The 17,435-nt window shown below is 39.8% G+C and overlaps 1 protein-coding gene across 6 annotated transcripts in view; it reads left to right on the plus strand.

Moving 5' to 3' along the window:
• Positions 1-2,798: 2,798 nt before the first annotated feature.
• plcg1 (phospholipase C, gamma 1) overlaps positions 2,799-17,435 on the plus strand; it is a 34,620-nt gene continuing 19,983 nt past the window's right edge. For 5 of the 6 annotated variants that reach the window (XM_080031384.1, XM_080031385.1, XM_080031380.1 and 2 more), the window contains exons 1-11: positions 2,799-3,062; positions 4,497-4,784; positions 11,738-11,890; positions 12,416-12,509; positions 12,656-12,703; positions 13,341-13,425; positions 13,593-13,676; positions 14,066-14,088; positions 14,213-14,282; positions 14,377-14,478; positions 15,904-16,022. In XM_080031384.1, the coding sequence (XP_079887510.1) occupies positions 4,568-4,784; positions 11,738-11,890; positions 12,416-12,509; positions 12,656-12,703; positions 13,341-13,425; positions 13,593-13,676; positions 14,066-14,088; positions 14,213-14,282; positions 14,377-14,478; positions 15,904-16,022 (995 nt within the window). In that variant the 5' untranslated portion in view covers positions 2,799-3,062; positions 4,497-4,567. The remainder of the gene's footprint in view (positions 3,063-4,496; positions 4,785-11,737; positions 11,891-12,415; positions 12,510-12,655; positions 12,704-13,340; positions 13,426-13,592; positions 13,677-14,065; positions 14,089-14,212; positions 14,283-14,376; positions 14,479-15,903; positions 16,023-17,435) is intronic. The other variant, XM_080031381.1, reaches the window with a different exon arrangement.

Below are 17,435 nucleotides of genomic sequence, written 5' to 3' on the forward strand. Positions count from 1 at the left end.
GTACCTTTTCTACCCATGCCTTTGATTGTAAAGTGGTCTGAAGTGGATGTCAAGTGATTCCACTGTGTGTGGTCTCTGCAGGGCCTTGAGGGAGGACGCCTTCCTCTGAGCTTTGACCACATCTTAAAAATTGAGCTGTATATATGGATTATGTTTGCGAATATAGAAAGAAAATACTCCTGAACCATTTGACCAAGCTGCCAAACATCTCTCTCTCTCTCTCTCTCTCTCTCTCTCTCTCTCTCTCTCTCTCTCTCTTTAAAATAAATGACAGTAGTGTGTATGTAGCCGCAGCCCATGATCCACCAACTATGAACACATTAGTATTACATTTTGTCAGACCTGACTGTGCTGAAATGTGTAAGCCATCAGACTTATTGAGGAATTCTATTTTCTCATAGAATAATGAATTACTAAATGTTTGTGTGGGAGAGACTGTGAGGAACAACAGAGGAGATCCTTGAAATTAATTTCTGTTTGTGGAATTTTGTGTAAAAGATTGGTACAAATAAAATGAGCCTGACAGACCTATGACAGTGTGAAGAATAGAAACCCCAGCACTATGCCCATGTAATCATTAGCACACTGAATGTCTTATTATAATTTTTCTTCATTCAGTTTGGTTTTGCTGTTTATTTCAGGGATGTACATATTTCTTTTGTCATTTTTCAGTAACTATGGTTCAGTGTTTTATAAAAATGTGTGCTATATGAATTGTCAACAATGCAATGAACAAGACATAACATTCCTCTTGGTTACTGAAACAGCTGAAGTAACTGTATGATGTATTGTGTGCCCAGGCTAAAAAGAGACTGTTGCTTTCGGACTGAGGTCGTTTCTGAGAGGGATGTGGATTTTGCCAAAAAAAAAAGATCACAGAAGTCTATCATTGTAGTGTGCTGTTTTTTGTTTGTTTTGTTTTTTGTAATGCTGTTGAAAGTGTCCTTCTTAAATTAATTTCCCAATGTAAATTGATATTCTTAACTTTTGTCATTAATAGTTATTGCTATTCAATCATTTATCACACAACTCCTGATTGGTTGAATTGCTTTTGAGCTTTGTAGTTTTCAGAATAAAACATCAACCTGGTCCTTTTTGTACTCACTTTCCCACTTTTTTTATTAACTTTTTTGTGTGGATGAGGGATTTAAACAGCAAACTGATAGCCCAAGAATAAAGAGGGAAACATAATCCTGTCAGAGATGTAATCAATTAGAGATCTGCCAAGTCAGTGCTCATGGTCTAGTTCCTATTGATTACATGAATGAAACATTACTTTCTCCATATACTATTCAGTTTGAATTTATATTTAATCTACATTAGGATAAATTATCTAAGGCAACGCCATTGTTTTTTCCCTGGGAGAAGAAAATTACATAATTTTGAGAACAAAACCAACCAACCAATTTGGACATGATAATGAAATGCACTATTAAATTATTAAAGGGGAAATAATTACAAAGTGAACAGTTACTTTGCACGTTGTGAGGCTAATTATAAAGTAATAGGCCTACAGTATAAGCAGAGGGTGTACTTCTTTAAGAGGCCGATAGAAGGCGCTACTGGAGGGATGAGCTGTGTCAAGCTAACGGGATATAGAAGATTACCGGAAGTAAATAGTCCTATATCCAAATAAATCATGAAATAAATGCTCCCAATCATAGATTGTAAATAACATAGGGTTAGGGTTCTGTTCAGGCTATCCTCTAATTCAAATGTTAAGTGGCAGGGAGTTTAATTAAAAAAAAAGTGTATTACGGCAAGGCTTTCACTCATAAATGACTTGTAGGCCTATACAAGCACACAAATCCCATAGTTTTATGTATCTCTTATAATCTTATAAAGATGGATGGGTGTTGAATAAAAGTAAAGGACAATTTCAATCAATACCTGTTGTATCATTTGGTCCGATAATGGAATCGGCGAATTAATATGGAGCTGTCTTACATCACCAGGTGCATTGCCATCGCCAATCTTTCCTCATGATGTTTTTGCACTGGCTCAAATAAGATAATAGGCTACTTAAATAATGTAACTTGTAAAAATTAAACTGTAAATTGCAAAAATGTCTTGGACCTTAGTGTATGTACTTTGAAAAAATCCTTGTACAGTATGTGCACACATATTTGGCCAATAAAGCTATAGCCGATTTTGACACTGATAATGACCTTAATTGACAGGCAATTAGAAACCCTAATATATACTCGATTACCGAGCTGTTAACATTGTTGGGTCAGGTTCGTACCAGAAAAAGTATTATTTCCACAAAAGTAGTAGCCTATACACATAAGCCTATTTCGAAATCTGTATATTTCTGACTTCCTTTGTGTGAATTACATTGTGAAATGTGAAATGAATTGGTGTTGGCTATGTTGATTGTTTTTTGTCAGTTACAAAACCACATAGATTGTTAAGTTTGTTATTTATAATCTATGACAAAATTAAATCATTGATATCATATTATTTCATATAATAATAGGCCTATAGTTTATTATTTTTATTTTGTATAACAATAACAGACAATTTATTTGACTCTAATGTAATCCACAATACATGTCAAATTAAATCATTACTTGACAAGTAAAAACATAGGGCTAAACTAAATGCCACATAATACAACCCTACTGCCTACCCAGCCTGCTGTGGCTCTTTGAAAAAAGCTTTTATTGTGAAATCCCGCAGCGGAAGCACAATCTTTGACGCTCCAGCCTGATTGAAGCTGCTGGAGGTCTGTGTGAGGGGAGGGGGGAAGGGCCTCCGCTGACTGGATCTGAGAGCATACAAACTTGCGTAGTCTTACCACGGTCATCGCTGTCCGCCTGCTTGCCTGCCTCTCTCTCTCTATGGACGGCCTGAGGGGAGAAGAGGAAACGGGGTTTGTTGTCGTCGGGACCGCAGTGCCTTCCCAGCGCCTAGCAATGATTTAATTCCCGGAAAAACACCCGCGCGTGGGGGGAAAGGTAAAGGAGAGAGCGCGTGAGAGACGAAAAGGGAGCGCGAGAGGAGATAGGAGCAGACTCGGCCGCTGGAGATGTGCGGTCGGGCCGAGATTGCGGCGGTAGGTAGGCTACAGCACACACACACACACACACACACACACACTCGGTGAAGTCCCTGCGACGTGTTGTTTTTACAAGTTGACTTTTCTCCGCACGGTAAAGCGGACAGAAAGGTGGGGGATAAATACGTAAGAATAGCTACTGCTCCCTGGTTAATTTTTTTCCCTTCTTTTTTTTGTCAGAGGGTGAGACCAGCCATGATTTTCTCCTTTTGGCCCTAGCGAAATGCTAGCTCACTCACACCGGCCCCGTTTCCACGCTGTGAAAATAGCCAGACGTTTCTTGTTATCCCACTCTGCTGCTGTCTGCCATTCGCCACCACTTGTATTCCCAATAATGTGCACCCGAAGGAAACTTTTGTTTTCCTCTGGGACGGACTGCAGCCGGTTACAGGCCTGTTGGTAGTTAAAAAATGTGTCTAAATCATATTAAATCTTCCAAATGTTAGATAAAAGGTTAAAAAAAAAGGGAAAAATAAGTTAAGATCACATTGGAAACGAAAGTTATCGGCGTGATTAGTTGAACTAACACGTTGCGGAGGTTTAAAACTGTCATTATTTACATAAAGCGCATAAATGATAGCATTGTTCCTGTTGGGATTTAAACTGTGCTCCAGAGTTACTCAATACCGAGAGTAACATTACCCAAGCAGAACAATCAATACAATCCTCCGAGGCTATATGTTATCAAATGTTCCAATACATTTCAACGTACAAAGTGTCCCTTTTTTGTTTTTCTTCTACAATTAGTTGTATTAGAACATAGCTACTTGATTATATATCACATACGCTGTTTTATTACCACTTTGAAGTAGGTTTTGTGACATACAAATCAAACCATGAAATCAGGGCATATTTACTGTATGTCAAACCAAATGTAAACCTGAACGGTTCATATGAAAAGCATACACGTTTTTACATTTTGTAATGCATAGATTGTTTATTTATTTTATGTTTTAATGTGTGACAGAAAGTATTTTATCCCTGCAGCATCCAGGAATATGTTTAAAATGTCACTACTGTCCACTATGTTTTGGGCAGTGATGCATTAGATAAAGTAGCCTGAACACTTATTTAGAAAGGATTTAGGTTAGATGTTATTTTATAAATGGCTGTTTTTAATGATATGTCAAGATAAGGGTGAACTTCATAGTTTTCAACATACACATTTTCTACAAGTATTATTGTAAGATGCGAGTCATTAAAGGCATTTTTAGATGCAGGAACATGAGTTTTCCTCTCATATGCTGTTGACAGCATAACCGCAAGAACATAAAACATCATTTACTGTATGTTGGGTAAAGTTTGATCTGAAACATGCCTCTCCTGGCAGCAACAAGTCTTCAGTGCTGTGTAATGTGTGTGCAGCGTTGACACACTAGAAGTCCCTAGGGGAATAGTTTTTTTCATGGGTTTCCCCCCTCTCCTCCTGCTGTAGGTATCCCTGTCTAGGCCTGGACTGAGCAGATTGTTCTGAGAGGAAACGCACAACAAACAGGGGAAGTGAACATGGCTGGGACCTCGGGCTTCTTTTCCAACGGACCCGTTCCGTGGATAGACAATGACACAGAGATGAACAACCTGTACCGAGACCTGGAGCTGGGCACCGTGCTGACACTCTTTTATTCTAAGAAGTCCCAGCGGCCGGAGAGGCGGACATTTCAAGTCAAGCTCGAGACCAGGACTATTATCTGGACTCGGGGCACGGATAAAATAGAAGGAGAGAGTGAGTAGCGTGCAGTCACACAAAACACAAATCCACCAGGAGAGCTGCTCCTGACCAAAACTGGTTGGTTTACATGCATTCAGAATCGGAAATATGAAAACCCACACACACACACACACACACACACACACACACACACACACACACACACACACACACACACACACACACACACACACACACAGTAGCAGTCAGGTGCTTAAATGGCTCACAAAAGACTTGGTTAACAAACATTGACGTTATTGTGTGTTGTGAATAGCTGCTCAGTGATGTCAGGACTGAAGAAATCACAATAACCTTTAGATAGTAAAAAAAAAAAATTGTAGGGCTTGGTTAAACAAAGCATACCTCTATTATAAACTAAATGCATAATTATTGGTAATGTAATGATATTTTTGAGTAAATTTTTCTTCAATGCATATAGAGATATTTACTTGCATTGGAAAAACAAGAGCAAGTAAAGTGGAAATGAAAGTGACACAGGTAGACACATTCATTCTACATAGTTTAATATCATTATTATTATTATAATAATAATTATTGATAATCACAGACGTAAGAAAGAAAACATTACATTCAAACTATATAATAATATTAGAAGCATCTAGTGCTCAATATCTTTCTGATTAGTTCCAGAAACAGGATTCGGTTTGTTATGTCTTTTTGGTTTTTGTTCGTCATTCCGAGACCATTTTGAGTAACCAAAAAGTCCAGTTATCAGATAGTTTTATATTTTGCATCTTTGTTTTTACCATGGTTTTTTACAAGCAGTAGATAGCTCACACCTCAGTTACAAGTCCACACACTGCCACTCCTGGAACTCCTTCTTCTTCTTGGTGCGTTACTGGGAATATTTACTCTAATTTACCGGGAAGCGAGACAAGTCAGGTTAATCTTCAACAGAACACGGTGTCTTAACTGAGGACACGCAGGCCTTTCGGTGAGTCGTTAAAGTCCTCTGTCTCTGGGTAGCAGGATGCCTTGTGCACAGCTGCACTCTGCTCCGGATGCAGCAAAAAGAGCACACACACACTCGCAAAAAAAGACAGTGGGCCTAGGTTTTTTAATACACAATAGTATCATCTTTTCTGTGGTGAAGGGGTCCATACACACATGAGCTCATAGTTGCCATTTGATACTCCGGGAGAGGTGAAATTGGCCTAGGCGGCTCATTAATGTACAGGAATAGAATATGAGGCTTTTCTTACTGGAAGCGTGTGATCGTTTGGGAACATTTTGGCCCGCTGTACTTACTCCTTATCAATCGCAGTGAGAGAGTGATGTCCATTTACTGTGGGGAAAAACGGCACACTGGTTTGTTGCTAAATATAAAATGTTAAGAAGCGTACCTTTTTTAATCCCCGCGGTGTATTTTGCACATTTTCTCTCACATTGGTTCCTTTCTTTTTAGCTACCTTTTTCTGTACAGATGCTTGTGTTATTCTTGCACATGACGTATACTTTAACTGTATATCATAATATAATGCAGGCTGGCTTAACAAAGCAGGATGTGGTCTTGCAGAAGAAATTACGGTAACAGGTTAGTAAGAAGAAGTGTTGGCAGGGCATGCCATACACATCTAGGTTTGGCTACCCTGTTACAATCACACACTTTACAAGTGAAGTCTGCCCAAACTCCACACGCGTCTATAGTTTGATTATATACCGGATAGACTTGAAAGACATCGCACATAGTAGTGTAAATCACTAGACTATCATACAAATCATCTTTGGAAATTCAAATTTTCTCTTTCCGTTGCTAGTGCTACACATCATTTCATCTACTCTATCACCCTGACGGAGAGTTAACGTCAACACACGCTTAACTGAATAAGCCATTTGTAGGTTCTTTATGAATGAGCTTCCACATGCGTGTGTTTTTTGCGTTGTAGACCTTTGATTTGCCTTTGGTGCCCTGTTGGTGGAAACCTTCCATCTCGGTTCCTGGGCGTCTCGGATCCCCTGACCCAAATGTATATGACTTAAAGTTTTGTGGGTTTTTATTTGAAATAAGAACTACAGGAGTTGAGATCACGCATTAGCACTGGATATGACAGTATGTATTGTGAGCTGATAGAAACTTTACAGCCATTAGAGATTTTTTTGGGGATGTTTCCGTGCTAGCAGTCTCTTTTTTATATGACCATGGGAAAGGTTGCAAAGCAGCAGGACTGCCTTATTGTGATATAGATTTTCACAGTTTATTATAATAGTGATATTAATGTATTACAGATATGTTAGAATCGGTATAATTGGCTCAATAACAAGAAACGTGAGTACATAAATGACAAACTTAAATATCATTAAAATGACATTAAACTGAGCTCTGAACTGTCCCTGAAGAACTAACTCAACCAGTTAGCTAACACAGGTCCGTGCCACCTAACCCCAAATTACCTCTGACAGACAGGACTCCAGGTTTATTCTCACACTGCTATATGATTAGTGATGGCATACCATGATTACTGCAGAGTAGGGCTGCACATGCTTGTACATGTGCTAACTCTGTTGATGTTACTTATTATGTATGGGACGATATGACAATTTAACATCAGAGCTAACCTGATGAGATAATCGCGATAATCGCAGTTCTAATTTGAATGGTGCACTGAGCCCGTGAATTTGAGGTCTATCCAAGTTTAAAGAGAACTGTGTCGCTGCATGGGTCGCAGTGGAGTGTGAATGACCACAAGTGTCACCAATAGTCACGATACTGGAGGAACTTGTGTAGAAATGCGTTCGAGAGCAGGAGGTAAATGTCGTCAGACGTACCCAGAAAATCTATTTATTAAGAAACTGTTAATTATTATGAAATCATCAGGTAGTTATTGTTGTCTGTATGTGTAAAATGTGGATTGGAATTACCTGCAAAAGTCTGTTGAGACGTCTTTCTGACCTGCTTTTTCCATACCTCCCACAAAAAAGACACACACTTGCGTCAATGTTAGTGATGTCATTTCTAGCTTGCAGCCTGGTTTATCTATGAGAAATACCGTTTATCAACAGCTGGGCATCATCCGGTTGGTTGCATTAACAGTTTTTTGGGGGGATTTTTGCTTTTAGATTTTTTAAGTCTATATGAAAACATTGTTGAAAAAGAGCAGATTGTCACTGGAAAATCAGTGCAGTTCCTTAAGTTGACAAGTTGCTCTATTCACAATGTGTTTACATGGAAAGCGGAACATAATCCATGTAGCTGCATGACTGTTATTTGTCAGGGGGAAAGTCCTGTGCTCAACTTTATCCGACATGATATCAAAGGAGCTGATATGGATCAGCTGATGCTGTGCAAACTGTAACATTGTCACACTCTGGGCTGCACAGGCACTTTTAAAATGTAATCACAATATGAATTACTTTTAACTGCGTACAGTCTTATGTTCAGAATATACAGTATAGCTTTAATAAAAGATGGTGTAATCCTTTCTGCATCTGTCATTTGATCAATCTGGCCATGACTCTCTCAGTAAAAGGATTGTCTATAAAATGTCAGAAGATTGTGAAAAGTGCCGGCTATATTTCCCCAAAGCCCAAATGTTGTGTTCAAATGTCTTGTTTATGTCCAACCAACAGTACAAAATTCAAAATATATTCAGTTTCATATAGGACAAAGAAGAGCAGAAAGTAATTGGATCGAAATTTGAATCTGTAAATGTTTGGACATTTGTTATAAGTTAATAACGGCAGGTGTTTGTCATCGTGCAGTTCCATCTCTCGCTCTGCAACACACCTATACTGTTCTGTTATAATGCATCAAACTAACCACGGATTTGAGGAGGGCATTGTATCAAACCTCCTTTTTTTTTTCAAAGTGTCGATGCTGAATAAGTTGGAATCAAATGCCCCGTCAGATTTGTAATCTTTAACTTATTCTTCGATCACAAAATTGACTCATTCTAAAACTACACCTTGCCTGTTTAATTGACTTTAATGGCTGAAACTAATAACCATTTTTAATGATTAACCTTTTGATTGTTCGTTGATTGATCAATTGTTTAGGCTATAAACATGTCAGTGAATGGATAAAATCCCATCACAGCTCGAGCAGACATACAGTCCCCTCCATAAGTATCGGAACAGTGAGGCCAATTCCTTTATTTTTGCTGTAGACTGGAAACATTTGGGTTTGACACCAAAATATGAATGAGACAATAGATCAACATTTAAGCTTTCATTTCCAGGTATTTACATCTGGATCTGATACACAACTGAGAAGATAGCATTTTTTGTAAAGGAACACCACATTTTTAGGTGAGCAAAAGTATTGGAACAGATAGACTTAAAGTAAATTAAAGTGAATAAGACTTAATATTTTGTTGCAAATCCTTCGCTGACAACCAAATCAGTTTGGTTGCATATTTCTTTAAATTGGCAGACAAGAGTGTTTCTGTAGACTTCTCAGTTCATTTTGCTGCTGCCATCATGTGTTACTGTGTTGTTGTCAAGATGAACCTTTACCAAAGTGACGGAAAGGCTAAAGTTTGGAGAAAGAAAGGATCTGCACATGACCCCAAGCATACAAGCTCATCTGTGAAACACGGTGGAGGCAATGTCATGGCTTGGGCTTGCATGGCTTCTTCTCGGATGGGCTCATTAATCTTCATTGATGATGTAACACATGATGGCAACAGCTAAATGAACTCAGAAGTTTACACAAACATTTTGTCTGCCAATTTAAAGAAAGATGCAACCAAACTGATTGGAAGATCCTTCATAATGCAGCAAGATAATGACCCAAAACACACTGCAAAAACAACAAAGGAGTTAATCAGGGTCAAGAAATGGAAGGTTTTAAACTGGTCAAGTCAATCTCCAGACTTAAACCCTATAGAGCAAGCATTTTACCTTCTAAAGAGGAGACTTAAGAGAGTAAACAAACAGCAACTGAATAAGGCTGCTGTGAAAGCCTGGAAAAGCATCAAAAAGGAGGATTCAAAAGTTTGGTGATGGCTTGATGCAGTTGTTGCAAGCGAAGGATTTGCAACAAAATATTAAGTCTTATTCACTTTAATTTATTTTAAGTCTATCTGTTCCAATACTTTTGCTCACCTAAAAATGTGGTGTTCCTTTACAAATAATGCTATCTTCTCAGTTGTGTATCAGATCCAGATGTGAATACCTGGAAATGAAAGCTGAAATGTTGATGTATTGTCTCATATTCATATTTTGGTGTCAAACCCAAATGTTTCCAGTCTACAGCAAAAATAAAGGAATTGGCCTCACTGTTCCGATACTTATGGAGGGGACTGTACATGTTGTCGACAGCCTGAAAAGCCTTTGATTTTTACGTCATTTACAGTTGAAACACAAATAAATCAAAATAAACTCACATTTTAGAAACGGGTACTAGCAGATGTTTGACATTGTTTCATTGATGGCAAAACTTTAAAAGAATAACAATGGGTATATTAAGCACGAGACAGTAAAAAGTTGGCAAAGTTCTCATACAGATGCTTTCGTTTAGACATTAACAGGTCAGAAAGTGAAGTAAACGAGTGCGAACCTCAGGTATTGTATTGCTAATAGTAAAGAATTTTAAAGAAAAGTGTTGAAGGCAGGACAAAGTGCTGCAAGGAGGAAGTGTGGGAGTGTGTTGCAGGAGTCCTCCTCTCATCTCCTTTGGTAAAAAAAAGTTGCACCTCTGGCTATCTATTTATTTCCTGCATGTGCTGTCGGAGGTAGGCTCCAAATATTTTGACTCAAAGGACTTACAAAGTGTTTTCTAACGGATCAACCTGCCAAAAGCCGTCTTCTGGCCCGGTTTGATGAGTTAAGAGCACAAACCAAAGATATGATGTTTGATAGGAGAGCTCAACATTGAAATCCTGCATGAGAAGAAGATGTACTCATTTATTTATTTTTACTTGCTTGAGAAAAGAACGTGCACATGCATACCTATACACAAGCACAGATGTGGTGTGTAGGCGACAAAAGCACAGGATGTGTGGTTCGGAGGGCAGGAAGAGGAGCTGGAGCTGAAAGAAGCATGCGCGTGTGTGTGTTTTAGCAGGAGAGTCCCTGCTGTAGGTCTTTAACTGTTACTAACACAACACCGATAGTAACTTGAGAGCTACTATACAGCCTTCACACTTGAAAACCTTCTGACTGCTTACTAATGGAGTTGAGACAAAACTACACCTTTCTTTTCCAGTATATTTTTTCTTATTAAGGATAAACTACAAAGCGATCTTGTATAAAATCCCATGCAGTGCTTTTTTGAATAAATCAAGTGCAAAGAAAATAGAGGATATTTTGTATGTTACTGTAGATTTTAACTTGGGAGGCAGACTTTTATATTTCCTTTCGGATGCAATTTGTACTGTAATTAATTAAAACCATTCTTGAAGTCACACACACACACACACACACACACACACACACACACACAGTCCCCCTCATACAATATGACTGCCATGTGTTTAAAAGCTCTACTTGACAAGATTAAACCAGTCCTGTTTCTGGGTCTTTGTTTTTTTTCAGATTGGTGGTTTGGGTTTGATTTCAGCTGTGAAAGACAAACGGGTTAATTTGGGGTCAGGGACTTCACCAGCTTTTTCATTTGAAATCCATATCCAACAATATTGTTCTGGTCTACTATATGTCTTTTGTTCAAAGTGTACATATATGTGGTTTAGGCCATGGCCTCAGCTTCACTGTGGTCGGGGGAGGAGGGGAGGGGGCGCTTTCAAGCACTAGTACATGCTGTGTTTTGGTCTGCTTATAAAATACTTTGAACGGGGACTTGATTCTTCAAGCAAATTCAATGTTAATTTTGACAGTGATTATGGTCATACACACAACACACACAAAGAGTTTAATCTGATGTAAATTGTAATTGTTCCGGTTAGAAATCTTTGTGCATGTGAGGAAAAGGAATTGGTGGCCCTGTTTTTTTTTGTATTTTTTTTTGTTTGTTTTTTTGCTAACTATTCTTTTTTCCTGTGTCTCTCCAGTTGATATTCGAGAGATCAAGGAGATCCGTCCTGGACAAAAGTCCCGGGACTTTGAGCGCTATGTGGAGGACTCGGCAGCGCGGCTGGACCAGGCTCACTGCTTTGTCATCCTGTATGGCACTGAGTTTCGCCTTAAATCACTCAGCCTGGCAGGTACGCAGACACACAACGAGTGCACTAGAATTTCAGATTACCATCCTAACTTGGAACAAGAATACCTCCTAATCTAGAAATGTCCATCAGTTCAACCTTTTGTAGTTATTGATTTGTAAATGCAGTACATGTTGTATTACTGTACTAAAACAAATGCTGCAAACATGATGAAGAAGCTTCAATGCCACTATCAAGTCAAGACAATTTCTTTGCCCAGCCCAACATCACATATCACAACTTTGATCAAATGATTTGTCTGCTTTATCATTCCATCTGTTTCCCAGTGGGTTTCAGCTTCTCAAATGTGAGGACAAAAGTTGAGACGAAGCAAGCCGATTGAAGACATCACTTTGGCCATTCTTTCACTGTTGAAAAACAATGAGCTATTAAAACGATTTAATCAAGACAAAGAAATGACAGCACATATCTTTTGACCCTAGATTCAGAGAAGGCAAAAGCATTTAATGGGAATTAAAAAAGGAAAAAAAACAAATGATAACAAATATTTGCTTTTGGTGTCCTCAGCAACGTCGGATGAGGAGATGACCATGTGGGTGAGGGGCTTGAACTGGCTTGTGGCCGACACAGTGAAGTCCCCGACGCCGCTCCAGATAGAGAGGTAAACAGTCCACATCACACCCAATGCTGGAGCTGCTTGAGACACACACCATATGACAATGAACAACTTTTATTCATTTTATATTCTGCTTTTGCATAGTCTTTTCATTCTCACTCCCTTTCTCTTTTTTTTATTCTTTTTCTTAGATGGTTACGTAAGCAGTTCTACGCCGTTGACCGCAACAGAGAAGACAGGTAAGTCAGCTCGGTTGAAAGATTTAAAAACTGCAGAGTTAAATCGGATCACTCAGTCTCAACAGGAAATGGGTGCAATTTGATATAACTCAATTGTTTGGGTTGCATCAGATGTGTGCCTGAGCGTAACATAACATTTAGAGCAAGTGAACTCGCTGCACTGGGCTGGTAGGTGTCTGAGAGAGAGAGAGAGAGAGATCCGTTGAGGTGTAGTGAAGGAACTAACCTCTCAGCCGCACAACAGCAACCTCTTCCTGCAGCAGGAAACAGACTGCAGGAGGATGGAGGAGATGTACAGAGATGTTTGTCTGTTACATCCCTGACGAAAAAGAGCAGGCCCTTTGTTAACGCTGTAAGGGGGCATTGTCCTCTCCGGCCCCAAAATTCCAGGCCTGTGTGTAGTATAAAATAGTAAAAACAAGTGAAGCCAACAGTACTCGGCAGAGCACAAGGGCATCGAGCGTGTGTTTGCAAGTCTTAACTAGTCTGTACATTTAAAAAAATTGTGAAATTAATTATTTCTGCACCACGATGGGATCTACGTGTCTTAAGTGGGTAGAAATCAGTGTGCGCTTATTGTCCGTGCTTAGCCATGTTTGTGTTTCATTTCTCAAGCAAAACGTGTGTATGTGTTTAGGATATCCTGTAAGGATCTGAAGAGCATGCTGAGCCAGGTCAACTACAGGGTGCCCAACATGAGGTTCCTCAGAGAGAAACTTCCGGTAACCTCCTCCGACTTATCACACACGCCCCCCCTCCCACCTTCCCTCTCTATCTCCCTGCCCACTTCCCTTTCAATCTGATGTTGTTAGAGACTTAAAGATTTATGATTTGTCGTTAACGGCCCCCTTTTTGCTTTCCCTCTCTTTTTCTCCACTTGTTTTTCTAGGACTCCGAGTTGAGGAACGGCGACGTGTCCTTCAGCCAGTTTGCCCAGCTCTATCGCAGCCTCATGTTTGATGCTCAGAAAAACGTGAGTGCAATCGTTTAATGTATGCGGCACAGAGAGTCCTATCCCAGCACTTTCATCCCCCTTTCATCTGATGCCCTGCCAAGGCACCCTTCCTCCCTCCCCATCTGTCTGTTCTCAAATGGCTCTGCCGGATCAATATGGACCAGTTAAAACCCACCAAACCCCTCTGGTGGAGGCCATTAGGCCACTCACACATAAACACACACACACACTCTCTCTCACACACACAGATGAGGAGGCAGGCTGGCTGGCTGGGGTCATATTAAATGGATGACCTCAGTGGCCCCACAACTAACAGCCCAGCTACCTACAGGATGTCTATGTACAACTACTACACCGTCACACTGATTAATTAATTAACTGACTTTGCTTTTCTTTCATACTTTCAGGTGGAGATCCCATTACTGCAGAGGTAGGTCAGAACTAAACACACGCGCACACACACACACACACACACACACAAGCACACACTCGCACATCTGTGACACTGCTGAGTGAGTCCGTTTACTGAAGTGAAACATCACTTTGCCTGCCAGGTTCTTCGATGGACCAGAACAGAGGATCTCCCTCGACGACTTTAAGAGATTCCTCCTGGAGTACCAAAAGGTAACACCTCCTTGGAGCGTTGGACATGTGGTTAATTTCAGATTTGTGGCGTTTGCATGCTCCAATACAGTCTTGTGTTTGTATATGATTCCAGGATATGTGGGCCACAGACGACAACAAGGTTCAGGATTTTATGTTCGCCTACCTGAAAGACCCGCTGAGAGAAGTGGAGCAGCCTTATTTCCACCAAGATGAGGTACACTCACTCACTCACTCACTCACTCACTCACTCACTCACTCACTCACTCACTCACTCACTCACTCACTCACTCACTCACTCACTCACTCACTCACTCACTCACTCACTCACTCACTCACTCACTCACTCACTCACTCACTCACTCACTCACTCACTCACTCACTCACTCACTCACTCCACGTCTCTATCTTCCCACTCTTTTCAAATCTCTTTAAGCTTGTTTTAAGGGTCTTTGCACACTAATGAATAATAATAATTGTAACCGTGTTTTTGCGGGGTCGTGTTTTCCAATGCCCCCCCCCCCCCTCCCCCTGCGTTCTTGGAGTGGGTGGGAGATGCTCAGAAATTGACAAGGAAAGCCAGGATCTTGGCTTAAAGCGCCTCCTCCCACTCGGCTAGAAAAGGTTATTGACTGTGGTGCCGCATGAGAGTTCTACAGAAAGTGAAGGATGCTTTTTGTGGTCACCATGAAGCTATGATTGACTAAAGTGAAGCGGAAACTGGTGCAAGCCAGCCTGCAAGAGTGGGTACTATCTTTTTGTGCCTTACGTATTGTGTTAGAGAGCAAGTGAACAGGCCTGGATCATAGTGAGAAAGACACCTAGAGAGAAAAAAACTTTTCTCATTGCTAACCCACACTAGAAAAATGTGTTACTACGCAAAGTGGAGGGTGAAGTATGTAACTGTTTGTATGCGCTGTTTTTTGTGAAGACCACAGATGCTACCACATATTTGACTTTGAACACAAGTTTAATACAAATGTCCATCTTTTGGACTTGACGCCTGTACTCAACAGATGTCAAACCTGGCTTTTTTATGGTTATACATGCAAATATTTTCAGGAGGTAATATTTAATTTAAAATAATGAATTGGATTAAAGCCAGCCTTTTTCCTGTCTTAGTCTGCACATTAAACAAACACATCCAAATGATGAAGCTGTATTCGTTAAGCGTCGGCTCATTTATTGCTTGCTTCTGATACTTGAATTTACGCACATGTTGCCCACAAAACTGGTTTCACTTTCGAAATGTTATACATTCAGGTGGTGATCATCTGCAATCTGCCCCGCGCGATGTCTGTTAATAGTTCAGGTGCAATTTGAAAGTGTGCTGGGTTTGTTGTACTTTGATTGAAATTTGGCCTCTTAGGTTTTCAGAGAACAGTTCACTTTATCACTGATTACATACGGCATAGTGTGACTTATTTATAATAGGTCTGGTGCAGGACAGGCACAGGTCATATCACATGGTCAACATTATATTCCTAGGTATCTGGGTCATTTTTACAGCGAAGTCTGAGTTGAAAAGTTTTTGCAGGCTTATTGATTTGTGGGTTTTGGACGGCTGTAGTCACTTGCAGACTTGTCGCTAAACGCATCAGTTCCGTCAGCCTCATCCTCACTGCTCTCCTCTCCTCTCCAGCTCCTGACCTACCTGTTCTCCAAAGAGAACACCATCTGGGATTCCTCCCTGGACCAGGTGTGTCCTGAGAACATGAACAACCCCCTGTCCCACTACTGGATCTCCTCCTCGCACAACACGTAAGGCTGTGTAGCCCATAGCTGTCAGGCCTACATTATTATTGGTGTGAATGCTGAAAGCATTCACAGCTTTGATATTCACCGTATTTATTATTCTTATTCTTATTATTCCGCCCGCTTTTCAGGCCTGGCCATATCTTCAACATGCTTCATTCCACAAACTTCCTTCAACTATCCTCATATTCAGCCCATTTTTCACATTCCGGCTTTCATTCAAAAATTTCAAAAAAATTCATAACTTCATAATTAATAAGAAATTAAACCAAAATTATGAAAATATTCAAGTCTCTTCTCCTCCCTGGGAATTCATCCGACAAACTTGATACCAGTATGTAACTGTTCAGCATAGTTCAGGCATTAATATTCTGATAAAATATTTTTCATAACATTCATAACTTCAAAGAAAAGGAACCATTTATGAAATTAATATTTCATACAAAATTATGATTCCTCCTACTCGTTCATACTTCATCGTAGAAACTCGATTCAAAGTGTCCCATGTTCGTCTTGCACGGGAGCACATTTCCATAATTCACTATTTTTTCATAAAATTCATAACTTCAGAGATATTTAAAGGTTTATTACACCCAAAATCCGTATTAAGAATGCATTGGGAAATCGGCAAAACGCGAAGCGTTTTGCACTGATTTCTAACACTTCAAGCTCACTGATAATTCATCCTACAAAGTTAATTCCTTCGAGAAACAGTTCAGCTATCTTTCGTCTTTCATTGTTAAAATTCAACCTTTTAAAAAAAATGCATAGTTTTCAAATTACTCAGCCATGTTTGACGCATGTAACATCAATTTTAGTGATATTTAGAGTGTGGCAGAGTGGAGGAGAGGGAATAAAAAAGAACACCAGAAATCTAAATGTAAACTGCTCTCAACTAAAAAGTTTTTACATTAAAGAAACACATTTGACACTGAATATTAATTCGAATCTTCTGATTCTCACGGTATCTTCATTTTGTCTGTCAGACAAACGGTTTGCGTGTGAGAGGCAGAAGTTCGAAGGATGCGTTTCGCTGAGCTCTAAAGGTGGAGAGGGACCACAGCTGTTACCAATTGGCCCTGATTAGCTCACCACCGCGCCACAGGAATATACAGTTCTCTTTATAAATGTGACCTGCTCAATTGAACTCAACAAGTTTGGTGGCTTAGTGGTTTAAGCCTAGGTCTCGCAGCCTGAAGGTCATAGGTTCAAATCCTGCTTAGGGAACAATTTTCACCTCAAATCTTTGTGTGAAGGGGATCATGTCTCGTGGTAAGTGCATATGACACATTAGGCATACCTATTTTTTTTTTTTTTTTTTTTTTTTAAACCCTGAGCTCAAAGTTGGTGGTTCAAGCCCCAGTTACCGCAAAATTTAGACTTATGCGGATTTTCTTCTAACTTTGCACAAATGTTTAT

The sequence above is a fragment of the Ammodytes marinus genome (assembly GCF_949987685.1).
Source record: "Ammodytes marinus genome assembly, chromosome: 7".
Taxonomy (NCBI): Eukaryota; Metazoa; Chordata; class Actinopteri; order Uranoscopiformes; family Ammodytidae; genus Ammodytes; species Ammodytes marinus.